The 14612-nt window shown below is 35.3% G+C and overlaps 1 protein-coding gene across 4 annotated transcripts in view; it reads right to left on the bottom strand.

Annotated features, from left to right (window-relative positions):
- LOC143239572 (protein FAN-like) overlaps positions 1–1200 on the bottom strand; it is a 192302-nt gene extending 191102 nt beyond the window's left edge. For 3 of the 4 annotated variants that reach the window (XR_013021244.1, XR_013021243.1, XM_076480767.1), the window contains exon 1: positions 1072–1200. Coding sequence is in view for 2 of the 4 variants with exons in the window: in XM_076480767.1 (XP_076336882.1) it covers positions 1072–1103 (32 nt within the window). In the remaining 2 variants the exon portion in view is untranslated. The remainder of the gene's footprint in view (positions 1–1071) is intronic. The other variant, XM_076480768.1, reaches the window with a different exon arrangement.
- Positions 1201–14612: the final 13412 nt, after the last annotated feature.

Genomic DNA, 14612 nt, shown 5'->3' with positions numbered 1-14612 from the left:
TACTTTTACTGTGGTTTGCATATGTACTACACTATAGCCATTACTAGTTTAAAACAAGTTAAAAAAAAACTTTCCATGAAAGGAAATAAATGTAGGGGTGGTTTATATCAATCATTTAGAATGATACAAATAAGACAATAAGGATGACATTTGCATTATACCTACATAATAGCTATTATGTAGGTATATGAAAATGCCATCCCTATTGTCTTGTTTGCATTGTTTTCAAAGGACTGATGTGTGGGTGTGTTTTCTTATAGCAAAACCACATTGGGCTATCTGCTGAGCCCACTAGGGGAATCGAACCCCTGATTTTAGCATTGTAAATCCAGAGACATACTGCTGTACTAGCAGGGAGCTCAAAAGATTGATATTATCCATCCCTATGTTTCTTTTCATTTTTTCTCCACTATTTTGTAATACAGTGTTTCAATATACACAAGAAGGTTATATTTATAACCAAATTCTAAATGCATTGAGGTTTCAACTGTAATATTTATTATTTACTTATTATTGGTTAGTAATTCGTTTCAGCCTATACATAAGTTTTTTTAAAAGAACACAAATTTCTGTAAGAAAGCAAACTTCAGGAGCTAATGATAACATCGTTTACACTAAAATTATAGTTTGTTTTTAAATTATTATTAGTTTATACAAATATTTAAACAAGTGGTTACTCCGTTTAAAACTGTCATCCTCAGTGAACTTGAATAGCAGGTTTTTTTTCCCAGATTACCTTGTGATAAAAAATTAGAGCCAGAAGAAATAACAGGAACTTCAATTTTTTTACAATAATATTTACACTGTGTATTACTGTAAAATTCTGATATTCAAAATATTTCGATAAGCAATCCAAGCTATCCCAAAACAATGAAAACTTGTACTTCTGTCTGCCTGATACGGATACATCATCAAGTGATGGTGCACTCAACTCTCTTCAAATCTGAAGTTTTTCCTATGTTACTCAACTTTGAAACATTTATCAATCACATTAAAAAATTTAGGAACTTAAAAAATCAACAATTTATGTAACAAAAGTTAAATAATTGTTGAATATATTATTATACAAACCTGTCTTTTTCAGCCGTTTCGACATAGGCCATTATTTTCGTCAACCTCAATTACTCGATCCGCCGTCTGGTGTGTTACATAAACAATTATATATGAAGTGAAACCAAATTACACAAGAATCACAGCCTCAAAAGATAAAACGCTGAGCCACTAGAATAGAACATTTAAATTACGATATCAGTTATATAAACAAGTAATAGAATAACTTTCCAGTACATTAAAGTCTACATCTAGACATACACACGTACAAAGACATTTATGGAATTAATTTGTGATGACGAGAAACCCACTTGAAATAAAAATGTATTATAAAGACGGCTGGTACGGTATTAAAACTTTAATTAAAGTAGAGTACAGAACAACGTTTCGATCTTCTTAGGACATCTTCAGGTAAGAAAGAAGGTTAATCTGAAGATGATCTAAGAAGATCGAAATGTTGCTCTGTACTCCATTTTAATTAAATATTTAATATCCATACCAGCAGTCTTGAGAATACATTTATGAAATTAAAACTATCCAACATTGTTTTCTTTGAGTTCTTAATTTCTGTAAAAGGTAACATGTAGAAGTAACACAGTCACCCATCCACATGTACGAACAGCTGTGACATTTTGTAATATAGAATGACTGATGTATATTGTTCACGTAATACTATTCATAAATACACTGGTGGATCGTTGAATAATCAAAATCCAACTGCAGTTTTTCTTTTGTAATCACTTTTATCTACGGTGAGGACCTTTAATTTCTAATTTTACAAATTATATGTTTAAGTGATGCTCATCCCTGCTGATTTGAAACAGGAATTATAAAGAACTGAATATGCCATAAATGAGAAACATACGGTTCAACTCCACTGATATTTTATACAATGCGATTTTTTTAAAACGATTTGCTTAGGGTAAGACGCCCCACCTAGTGGCCAACACCATTGTCTCGTATTTCTGCTGTAATTTTCGGTTGGGCCTATCATGTTCAGGTGGTAAAGGCACTTGACTCATAATCAGAGGATCCCGGGTTCGAATCTCCGTCACACCAAACATGCTCGCTCTTTCAGTGGCCCAAGAGTTGGTGGTGGGTGGTGATGACTAGTTGCCTTCCCTCTAGTTTTATACTGCGAAATTAGGAACACCTGGCGCAGATAGCCATCGTATAGTTTTGCGTGAAGTTCAAAACCAAATCTTCAATGGCAATGTACCTCTTCGTTCCACATTAGTTAGGCACAAAGCTACACAATAGGCTCTCTGTTCTGTGACCAATACAAGTATCTAAACCCTGATTTTAGCATTATAAGTCTGTAGACTTTCCGCTGTGCTGCTTTTTAATAACATTCATTTTATTCTGTAAAAGCCATAGTCAAACACATGACGAAGTGACCATTTTTACCTCACCTTTCTTTCGTGTGTTTCTGTTAAAAGCTTACATTTTTGCTCAATTTTCTTTGATTCTATAAATATTTTTATTGTTTCTTTAAGACAAGAGAATAATCATTTAGACAACTAATAATTTTATTTCGAATTGCACAGCAGTTAGTCTAGTATATCTAATCATCTACTTTTGTTCGTCTTTTTAATTTTATTACTGACATTGTGTAATTTTGTTAAAAGTCATCTGTACATTTTGTAGCCAGTTAATATGCGATGACATTGTGTTGAATAAACCAAAAACTCAAGCTTACACTGCTAAATTAGGAACGGCTAGCGCAGATAGCCCTCGTGTAGCTGTGCGCGAAATTCAAAAACAAACTAAACCAAACTAGTTTGGTGACCACTAGGGTATGATGGGATTTCTCCAGTAGTCTATTTCATAGGGCCCGTCATGGCCATATGGTTAAGGCACTCGACTCGTAATTCGAGGGTCGCGGGTTCGAATCTCTGTCGCACCAAACATGATCGCCTTTTCACCCGTGGGGGCGTTATAATGTGACGGTCAATCCCATTATTCATTGGTAAAAGAATAGCCCAAGAGTTGGCGGTGGGTGATGATGACGAGCATTTTCCCTCTAATCTTACACTGCTAAATTAGGGACGGCTAACGCAGATAGCCCTCATGTAGCTTAGCGCGAAATTCAAAACAAACCAAACCTATTTCATTGCATGAGGTTCACATAGTCTTTGTACTTTCAATAATTACTGACGTATTTAGGACAGAAACACTGTCCATATTCATAACGGGTAAAACGTCAATATTGCAGATATATTCCATTTTTAAAACTCATCAATTTGACGGATTTCTTTTTTTCCACATTGTGTATACATATTTTCAGTATAGAAATACTTATATTGAGATGTTTTGAAGGCACATTCTGCTTATTGCTTTTTGACCGTTAAAACAAAAAGTGTTTTTGAATAATCAAGCTAAATGTATATGAATAACATCATTCTTATATACCTTCAATTTTTGCCTTTATTTTGCCTCTGGCGTATTTCGTAAAGTAAAATTTTCATAAACCCATCACCATGCATTGCTATTGTACATATGCTAGTTGGAATGTCAAATGTTCTGCAATAAATTGCGTAATAACAGCTGTATCACAGTGACCGTTCATCAAGAAAAATGTAAACAATGCCATTTTGGAATACAAGTTTAAACATAATGACAGTGTATGATCAAGGCACATGCCTTCAGCGATTAAAGAACTATTTGGCGTCAACGGCTTTTACATTGTCTGTCGAAAGCTCATTTTAGTCGATAAGCCTTAATTCTTCATCAGTCACAAACATATTGAGAAATGGTTACTCTAAGAATTTAATGGAAATGAGTAAGTTTGCTATAATGATCAGTGCTATATTTCATATGATCTCAACTTCGAAAGTAAGGAAGAATACAGTTATGATACATACACTACTGTCCAAAATCTTAAGGTCAATGAACATAAAGACAAAATATGCATTTTGCGTTGTCAGATTCAACCACTTATTTGTGTAGAGCTTCGAAAGATGAAAATAAAAAAGGGAAAATAAAAATATAAAACGTTTTTGCCATTTAACAGGGAAAATGTGAAAACTAAGAAATTAGCCTAAATACTAGCTGGTCAAAAGTTTGAGACCATACTGAAACGAAGCGTTAATCGGTAAACACGTAACGAAAGTTAGTCATTTGTGTTCAAGCATTAGCGTTTTCAACATCTCCCACTAACATTTTCTGTGTTACATTGGGCAAAAACATGGTCTTTTTCAACGTGCCATCGCTGGTGAGATTGGGCGTAGTAAAACTGCTGTTTCAAATTTCTTAAAAGACCCTGAGGGATACGGAATTTCAAACCATCGGCCCAAGAAAATTTCATCAGCGTTGAGCAGGAGGATTCGACGGATTGTCTGGCAAGACACCAACCGATCGTGGAACCAGATTAAGGCCCTTACGGACACAGAATGCAGCTCAAGAACAATCAGACAGCATCTACGAGAGAAAGGCTTTAAAAACCGTAAACGTCTTCAAAGGCCACACCTCCTTCCATATCACGAAACAGCTCGGTTAAACTTTGCTGAGAAGCACCAAACATGGGACGTAGAAAGTGGAAGAAGGTTTTGTTCTCTGATGAGAAAAAATTTAACCTGGATGGTCCAGATGGCTTTCAACGTTACTGGCACGATGAGGATATCCCACTGGAGACATTTTCTACACGACACAGTGGAGGAGGTTCTATCATAATGTGGGGTGCTTTCTCCTTCTATGGAACAGTGGAGCTTCAGGTTATACAGGGGCTTAAAGTACAAAATGTAGAGTTATTTCATAATTAAGCACAAAGCTACACGATGGGCTATCTGTGTTCTGCCCACCACGGGTATTGAAACGCTGTTTCTAGTAGCGTGAGTCCACAGACATACTGCTGTGCTCCTGCAATGTGAAACATAGATTACACCTGGAGTTTTGAAATTGATATAAAAAATTGAAATTAACCACTAACTTTTGCACTATAAGGTTTCTACAAATTTGAAACAGTAAGTATTATCAAAAAATATATAAATGTTTAATAATAAGTATTATAAAAAAAATAAGTTGACGCATTTAAACAAATTTTACTTTTTAAGAAGGATGAAAAGAATGACAAAATTTTTACGCCGTAGTTATCACCAGTGATTTTCTATTTCAATCGACCATCGGCAGTCATTGCTACAGAAAGCTTGTTTTGCTTGTTTATTTTTTTGCATTCGAGAGCTATCTGCGGTAGCCGTCCCTAATTTAGTAGTGTAAGACTAGAGGGAAGGCAGCTAGTCATCACCACCCACCGCCAACTCTTGGGCTACTCTTTTACCAACTAAGAGTGGGAGTGACCGTATGTTATAACGCCCCCATGGCTGAAAGGGCGAGCGTATTGGGTGCGAGCGGGATTCGAACCCGTGACCCTCAGATTATGAGTCCAACGCTTTAACCAGCCGGGACCTTACAGAAAGCTATTGACATCGATATCAACAGTTTGATATAGCTTATCAGACTAACTCAAATACTTCACATAATTTGTCACAGAATGATGACAATAGATATCAGAAGCCGATTGGTACTATTACTGGTATCAAGGAAGAATACTAACATATACGAATGCGACACCATTTTATTTTTTATAGAAATTTAAAACTAGTCTAAATCAACTTGAAAAGAGGTTGTTTGTGTGTATTTGAATTTAACGCAAAGCTACAGGAGGGCTATCTGCGCTAGCCGTTCCTAATTTAGCAGTGTAAGACTAGAGGGAAGGCAGATAGTTATCTCCACCCACCGTCAACTCTTGGGTTACTCTTTTACCAACTAATAGCGGGATTAACCATGACTTTATAACACCCTTACTGCTGAAAAGGCAAGCATGTTCGGTGTGCCGAAGATTCGAACCTGCGACCTTCAATTTGCAAGTCGAACAATGCCCTAACCACCTGGTCATCCCAGACTTCTTAAAAAGAGAGGATCTTAAGATGAGAATTGTAAGCATAAGGATTTCTCTTCCTGTAGTTTAATTTACTGTCATCCGTGTCAGGAAAGGCTATTAAAAAGTATAATTGCAAAAAAGACGAGTAAAAAGTACTTGGAGGAGTCAACCAATTCGTCACGTTTAATATACGTGCTATGACGGATATACCGTTATACGTTTATTTTAATACCTACATGCGTTTCAGTATTCACGATGTTCTAAAATACGTAGATCCATGAAGTCTTCATAAAAATGAAATAGAAACCCTATAACCCGAGCGCTTTTGAAAGGTGGACCGTTCTTCTTCAGGGACAAAATAGGAGAGTTAGTGGATAGAAGGAAGGAAAACCTGACGGATATTTCGGTTTAAATATCTCTGTCCCCATTACTTAGAAACAGAAATAACCGGGGTGCTCAGAAAGTTTCTTTCTATTCACCCCATACGAGATTTGCTTTTTGTTCATGCTACTCCGAAAAAAAATTAACAAGGAAGCAAAAGTAAGCGCAAAAGCCGACGACAGGCACCCAGGAGTGGGTGTGAGTATCACAAAATCAATGGCCGATATATGACTTAGGATCCATCAGGACAGTGGGGATCCATAAATGACTTGCCAAATTTTTTTGTGAGGGAAACGGAAGAATCCCGAGAAAACCCACTTTCACTTCCCAGACTAATTCACTTGGGAAGTGCCGGAGCTAGTAGATGAATTAAGAAAGCTGGAGAATGTGAAATGAATAAGAGAGTTAGTGCGTATAAGTACTAGTTCAGTGTTACAAAGCTGAAAAGGATACTGGTGGGTGCGTCATGTGCTAGGTGTATTTGCAAGAGCGGCTGATTGTTTCATGCGTAAATTTCTTTCCTTCGCCGATTGATAGTATTTTACCACTTGTTTCCGGATCCTAGTGTTAATTTTGGGTAATACCTGTGGGGAGTCCAAGTAGCTCTGGTGGGTATATTTTGGTAAGCGATAAGCTTTCCTAATCACATGATATTGTAATAATTCTAATTTATTCATAAGATCATCGGACATGTTGCATGTGACCATACATCCATATTCAATGAGTGGCTGAATGTACACCTTGTAGATGGTGAAAATGGATTCGGCAGAGCACCCACTATGGGTGCTTCCGATCTATCGTAAGTACAAGATTCGCTGCTCGACAGATTTACGAATTTGACTGAAGTGATCAGTCCAGATTAGCGACCTATTGGATGTCACGCCCAAAAATTTAATAGATTTAGTGAATTTAATGTTAGTATCAAGTAATTTTCATGTAAGTCTGTCTAGTGTTTTTTACTTTCTCTTACGTCGACGGTAGAATATAATTGCCTGAGTTTTACCGGGATTTAAAGCAATATGCCACCTATTACACCGTGCTGATATTTAATTGAGTGAAGCTTGAACTTTTTTGGCTGCAGCTACGGGGTTGCTTGAAGTGCTTCAAACAGCTACGTCATCTGCATATTGTGATGCATGTGTATATGTGTACTTGAAAACAACGTAATCAAATCCCTTATTAAAAAAACAACAAGAAATAAACTGCGAGAATTTCTGCATCTTTATAAACGAAAGTAAAATAGACCCAACTACGTTCTGGAAGAAGTTTAAATCATTATGCAACACTTCTAAGCTGCAAGTTAACTCTAACATTAAATACCGAAACACAACAGCCACAACCGACTCAAGCAAGGCCATTTTATTCGCACAATATCTCGAGACGGCTTTTCAGGCACCAAACCTTCCATCTTTGACTCTAACCGCTATCGAGCAGTTAATAGTTTCATATCCAACAATAACGAACTATTTCAATCTACATTTGTACTTTTTTTTCGATAGCGTTGCAGCTGAAGTCAAATCACACATAACAAAACTCAGCAACACTATTTAGGGTGAAGACTCAATCAAGAATATTATTCTGGAAAACCTCTCGGACATTTATGTATTTTATCTAACTATTCTGTACAATCTATCTCTATTAACGGGGTATTCCCTAACCACTGGAAATCGGCTATCATAGTAGTCATCCCAAAACTTAGTGTTGACCTACAGAATCCTGCTAGTTACCGACCAGGGCCTGGCATGGCCAAGCGCGTAAGGCGTGTGACTCGTAATCCGAGGGTCGCGGGTTCGCGCCCGCGTCGCGCTAAACATGCTCGCCCTCCCAGCCGTGGGGTGTATAATGTGATGGTCAATCCCACTATTCGTTGGTAAAAGAGTAGCCCAAGAGTTGGCGGTGGGTGGTGATGATTAGCTGCCTTCCCTCTAGTCTTACACTACTAAATTAGGGACGGCTAGCACAGATAGCCCTCGAGTAGCTTTGTGCGAAATTCCAAAACAAACAAACAAAAGTTACCGACCAATAAGTCTTCTGAATTTCACAGGTAAGCTGATGAAAAAAATAATCGCGAGCAAAGTTCTGTTTTTATTAGAAACTAACAACATTATTAATGACATTCAAAACGCGGCCCGACGCTACAGACAGAATAGTGACGTTTTCCAAGCTTTTCCATATAGTGGTAGTGTGATTGAACGAGTGATATATATAGAGGGTGTTTAGTGACATCATGGGGGTTATCCAGTTTTCCGGGAATTATTTCTCTGTGTACTGTTGTGAGCGTCTCATTTCCGGTGCAATGTAGCCTATTGCGATAGTGTGTGTGAAAAGATGTTAGTGATACTTTAATTTTGAAATGGCTAAGTGTATGCGTATTTAAAAAATAAAAAAATGCTTAGGTGTTTAAGTAAAATAGCGGTAAGTCTACGAATTTACAACGCTAAAATAAGGGGTTCTTTTCCCCTCGTTAGACTCAGCAGATGGTCCAAAGTGGCTTTGCTATACGATAAAAAAATTAAGTAAAATAGAATAAAGATAACAGCTAGAGAGAAACTGAAAAATATATGTTATACTAATCAATTAATAAAATCAGCTTTGATATTTCATGAAAACGTAAGTGAAGAATAAAGTTATATTTCTGACAGAGATGAAACTAATGACCAGAGATCACTGATTCCTGGGATCTAGATTAATTCATAAAGGTTGAACAATAGTTACATTAACAATCCAATATGCTTCTTTTATTTCTCTGTCTGCTTTAGTTTTGAATCCTGTTTCAAAGCCAGTGAGAGTAACATCGGTAATGGAGTGACCATGTTGGTTGAAGTGTTGAGCGACAGAGTGCTAATTTTTCGGTGTTAATAGAAGATTTATTATTGTTAAACCGTTATCTTAAACTTTTCAGTGTATGTCCTTCATATTAATGATTGCATTTTTTACACTGTATAAGATAAATCGTGTTTTTTTGTTTTACAAGTGATTTCTTTAGATATTTTAAAATTTCTTTGAATGTGCTTGTCGGAAAATGAGTCAGTGGTTTTTATGAATTTGCAGGTTTGACGACGGGCTTTGTTGCATGGACAACAACCATTTTGGGATGGGATGTAAATTATTTTTGTGTGAACAAAGATATCTTTTAAAGTTCTGCTTTTTGGGAAGGAGAAAATGAAAACTTCAGGAAATATCTGCTTAAGACGACTGTCAAGCTGTATTAGATGAAAATGTTTTTTTTCAGAATTTGTAAAATATTTCTGAGTTTAAACTGATAGGTAATAACAAGAGGAATTCTATCTGAAAGCTTAGTATTATTCTTATTTAGGATGTTTTTCAGCTGAGTTTTGTTAGCCTTCTCAATTTGTTTATCAATTTGGGTATCTTTATACCTTCTCTGTAACATGGTTTGTTTTAGATCCTTAGTGTGTTTTCTGTAGTCTGTTTCATCAGAGCATATATTGTTTATTCTAAGAGCTTGATTGTAGGTAATGTTTTGTTTAATGTGAAAGGGGTGACAGCTTTTATATTGAAGATACTGCGGTCTGTCTGTAGAGTTTTTGTACAAACCAGTTTGTGAAGTTCCGTTTTTTAGAAAAACTGTGAGGTCAAGGAAGTCAATCTGCGTAGACGAGTAATCGCAAGTAAACTTGATTGTTTTGTAAAAGGAGTTTGCAAGTGTGATAAATTCTTTAAATGATTCAAGATCAGCTGTCCAAATAAAAAAAAATGTCGTCTATGTAACGTTTCCATATATGGGGTTTTACAGGGCCGAGTTGTAAAAGCTGGTTTTCAGCATCACTCATAAAAATGTTAACATAAATGGGAGCCATTTTGGTACCCATTGCGGTACCGCTAACCTGAATGTAATGCTCGTTATTAAATTCGAAGTTGTTCAGAGTTAGAACTAGCCTGGCGAGATCAGTCACTGTTTGAGATTCTGAATGGCTAGAGAGGTTTAATGAGGACTTTAAAGTTTATAATCCTTCATTGTGTGGGATGTGCTTCAATATAGTTTTTATATGCATGTGACATGTATTGTTGAATGTGTATGGTGCAAGTCCCGCCTGGTCTCTAAATTTGTATTTTTATTTGTATTGTATCTCGAATATTCTCGAGAATAAGAAACAACGTTTCTTTTACAAAAACACTAGAGTGTTTTCGAACATTGTTGAAAGTTCGAGAATCTCGCCTGATTGGTATATAAAACCGACGAGCCAAGAGAGAGTTATTATTATTGATCAGCTATAGTCAGCACACTATAAGCCTCGGAAGCTATAATTGTGATTAACACTCATTGATCGGAATACTACAGAATTTGACAAGGAACGCTTATAGACTTTGAACATTATGAACCATTTTTCTTTAGAGAAGGAACGTTTATAGATTTTGAACATTATGCGCTGTTCAACTTCAGAAAATTAACTTCTGACGTTAATATTTTTACGAGGACATTAGTTATCTAAAAGAAAGCTCCTAACTTGCATTAGGCCAAACCAGAATAGAGCTAATTAGCATTCCCGTCAAGTGAAGCATATATGTACATTAACATAAAAGTACTTTGCGCCTCGTGGACCTGGATCGTCGATAAAGTATGAAGTTCCAAACCAGATAGAAGATTGAATATTGTTCGTAAGTTTGTAAAATTTTTATCTATAAATAATTATTTTTATTAACTATTTGTAATAACCGTTATTGTGAATTGTATTGCTTTTGTATATTAAAATGTACGTTTTGTTGTTTGAATTAAGCATAAAGCTAAACAATGGGCTATCTGTGCTCTGCCCATCACGGGTATCGAAACCCAGATTATAATATTATAAGTCCACAGACATACTACTGAGCCACTGAGGAGAAAATGTATCTATCTTCCGAAAGAAAATTGTGTGTATCAATCTTGTTGGCAAATATAAATTTGATACATATTAATATTTAATTACCTTCTAAATTAAAATTTCCAGCTATATGAAATCGTAATATATAACGTACGCAACATAATAAATCGAAGACTCGTCCGAGATAAATTGTAATACATGCATTGTGTACACTTAGGTTGTCAGTATACTAACTGATAAGAGTGCATTTGTTGTATTTACTGTATTTGCAAAACGCTGATCTATTTGGGGTTCACGTATGATATAATTGTTGCATAGTTCTTGGGTTGGAACTTCCCGGCCTTTAATTTGAATTATTTAATTTACTGTTGTCGGTTTTAGTGTCATCTTGGTTTTAATTGCCATCGTCTTATCAATGTCAATAGCCAGTTAGAAAATTTTATTGAAGAGCCTTATAAAGCAACAGGTGATTTGTCTGGCTGTAACTTTCCCGAAATAGAGAAAAAGGCGTATTAGTTTAGGAATAACATTTTTCTTTACTATCTAAGAAAATATATTTCTATGTTTAGTTATGCTTTGCGAAATTTCTAGGAAGGTTGAAAGAAACACCTATTTGTAAGTAGAAAGCTGGAAGATTTGGCTTTAGAAACTTATTATTGACATAAAGATAAAATAAAATAAAAATTAGTGGAATTAAATCAATTAAACAGTTAAAAGTATTAGTTATAGTAACTATAAATATAAACAGTACTGTAACTTTAAACATAAAATATTATAAGATTTAATCATGAGAAGAGTTAGCATAGCAGATAAGAAAAAGTTTCGAAAATTAGATTATGATCCCACCAGAGGTGTACTTTAGTGACAGAAACGTCGAACTTCTTTTAAAACTAATCATACTTACTGTAAAAGCTGTAAGTGAAAGAGTTGATCATGAGGTTAGATAGACTGCTTCCAGTTCTGTTGTATATTATATTGTTTACCAGATATCCATAAAAATAAGTGTTCTGTTAGAGCAACAACTCCAAATATAGGTAAGTACCTTTAATTAATGGATTGTTGATTTTCTAAGACCATTTTTACAACTATATGTAAATAATGAATTGGGAGTTACAAATGTTTTAATCATTTAAACATTTCTTTAACAAGAAGTTTGACCTTAACTGTGGTGCTAGTCTCTCTCTAGGGGTTTGGGTATGACATGTACATACCATGGAGGGTCAGGTTTTCTTTGACCTCTTCCTCCTTGCTGTACTTGTGTGGTCGTGAAGTGTTTGATGGTGGTAGTTACTGCATTTTTTGGGTCAGAGTGAGCTGAGTTTACTTCGATCCTTTTCAGGGCAATGTCCATGTATTGATATACATGTATAGATATTGTTTTGCCCTATCAGTAAGACGTCTAGTTTGTTGGTGCCACTTTTTTATTACTTTATATACATATATATTTGTTTTATTTATTTATTTATTATTATTTATTTTTTATGTTTAAAATATGTATTAATCGGGGAGAGATGTTTAGGACTAACTTCATCATGTATGAGGTACATGTCTAGTTCGCATAGTAACTCGTTTTTCATCCAATTTTTATGAAAGTAAGTTATTGCGTTATGCAGGAGTCTATCTGCTATGGCTGGTATGTTGGAATATTTGTGTATAAATTGAGATGATATTGCTCTAGGAACTCAATATGCAGTTGTGAGGAATGTGTTTTGGATTGTTTGTAGTTTGATTTTAATTATTTTGTCACTTACAGTTATCTATGCTGGAGCTGCATAGTCGATTACTGGTCTAATGTATGTTCTGTAAATTTTTATTATATTGTCTGTAGATGCTCCATTATTCTTGCCAGTTAGACTCCTAGCATAGTTGGTTTTTCGCCAGACTTTATTTGTAATTTCGTTTACATGGCTAATCCATGCTAATTTTGAATCATAGGTTAGACCTAAAGGTTTTGCCGATGTGGCAGTCTGAAGCAGTATTCCATTCATATATATTTCAGGCTGTATTTTTTTGTATTTTGTCAATTTTGTAAAGACGACAAGTTGTGTTTTTGTTGTAATTATTTTTATTCTGTATTTTTGACAGTATTCGCTTATTCAATTTAGTTGCGGTTGTGTGTTTGTGGCTGCTATAGTTCGTGATGTGGCACTTTTTCAGACTGTCACATTATCAGCGAACTGTAAAGAGAATCCATGATTAGGGTTCTTCAGTGGCATATTGTTTGCATACACGATGAAGAGTATAGGGCTAACCACCCCTCCCTGAGATACACCAGTTTCTGGAGTAAAGTACTCAGAAAAGGTACTCTCTACATTTACTCTACATTTTTTATTTTCCAAAAAGGAAGATAGCCAGCGAATAATTTCACGCGACAGTCCCATTTCATTCATTCGGAACCTTAGACCATTGTGCCATACAGTTGCAAATACTTTCTCAACGTCAAGAAAGCAGGCGACAGGTCATTGATTTTTGTTAAAGCTATCTATTATTTTTTTGGTTAGTCTGACTAAGTGGTTAGTTGTTTGTCTAAATTTCCTGAATCCATTTTGTTCTTCTGGTAATTTTGATGTTATCTACAAGAATGTGGAAAGTCTGTTACTGATTATTCTTTCAAGAATTTTGCCTACACAGCTGGTCAAGCTGATTGGTCGGTAGCTATTAGGTTTATTTGTTGGCTTTCCTTCCTTATGGAACATTAATATATTAGCAAGCTTCCAAGAAACTGGTATGTATCTTAAGGATAATGATAAGTTAAAAAGTGCTCTTAGGTGGTCAAACAATTTCGGAGTGCCCGTTTTTAGAAGGATGGCTTGTACTTCATCTTCACCTGGAGATTTGTTTTTGTGTTTTTTATTGCTTCAAGAAGTTCATGTATGGATATTTTTTCTACTAGTATCGTGTCTTTGTAGTTTTCTGATGTGTCTTTATTTGTCTCAGATATACTCGTTGGGAAATTAGGTTCAAATTGTTTTTCGTTGTTTAGTGTATAGTTGGTGACTTTATTATAGAAATATATATTCATATCTAGATCAGAATGAGTTTTAAATGTATCTTGTGGTTGGGCTTTGAAAGCTTCGGTTTTTTCTTTGTTTGTGTGTGCTATTGTATTATTGTGTTCAAGTGTAGGATATTTCTTTGCGACTGAATTGTCATTGGTGAGTCGTTTAAGATGTGTCCAGAATTTTTTCGGGTCAGTTTTATCGTTTAGTTTTGAGCAGAAATTATCCTATTTATCTTGTTTTTGTTGTTTTATTTGTGCTCTGATGTGATTTCTTACACTGTTTATTCGCGTTTTAGTTTTTCTGTCTCTTGTTATCATGAACTGTCTTCTTAATTGTCTTTGCTTTTTGACTAGGTTAGTTATTTGAGTATTTGGTTTTTATGTGTTATTTGTTGTTTTATGGTGTTGTTTTGGTATTGTTTTCTTGGCCGCTTTTCGAAGGCACTGCGTTATTGTTTGACAGCAATTATCCAATTCG

The sequence above is a fragment of the Tachypleus tridentatus genome, chromosome 13, assembly GCF_004210375.1.
Source record: "Tachypleus tridentatus isolate NWPU-2018 chromosome 13, ASM421037v1, whole genome shotgun sequence".
Taxonomy (NCBI): Eukaryota; Metazoa; Arthropoda; class Merostomata; order Xiphosura; family Limulidae; genus Tachypleus; species Tachypleus tridentatus.
The sequence above is the reverse complement of the archived record's forward strand: the minus strand, read 5'-3'. Positions and strand labels throughout refer to the sequence as shown.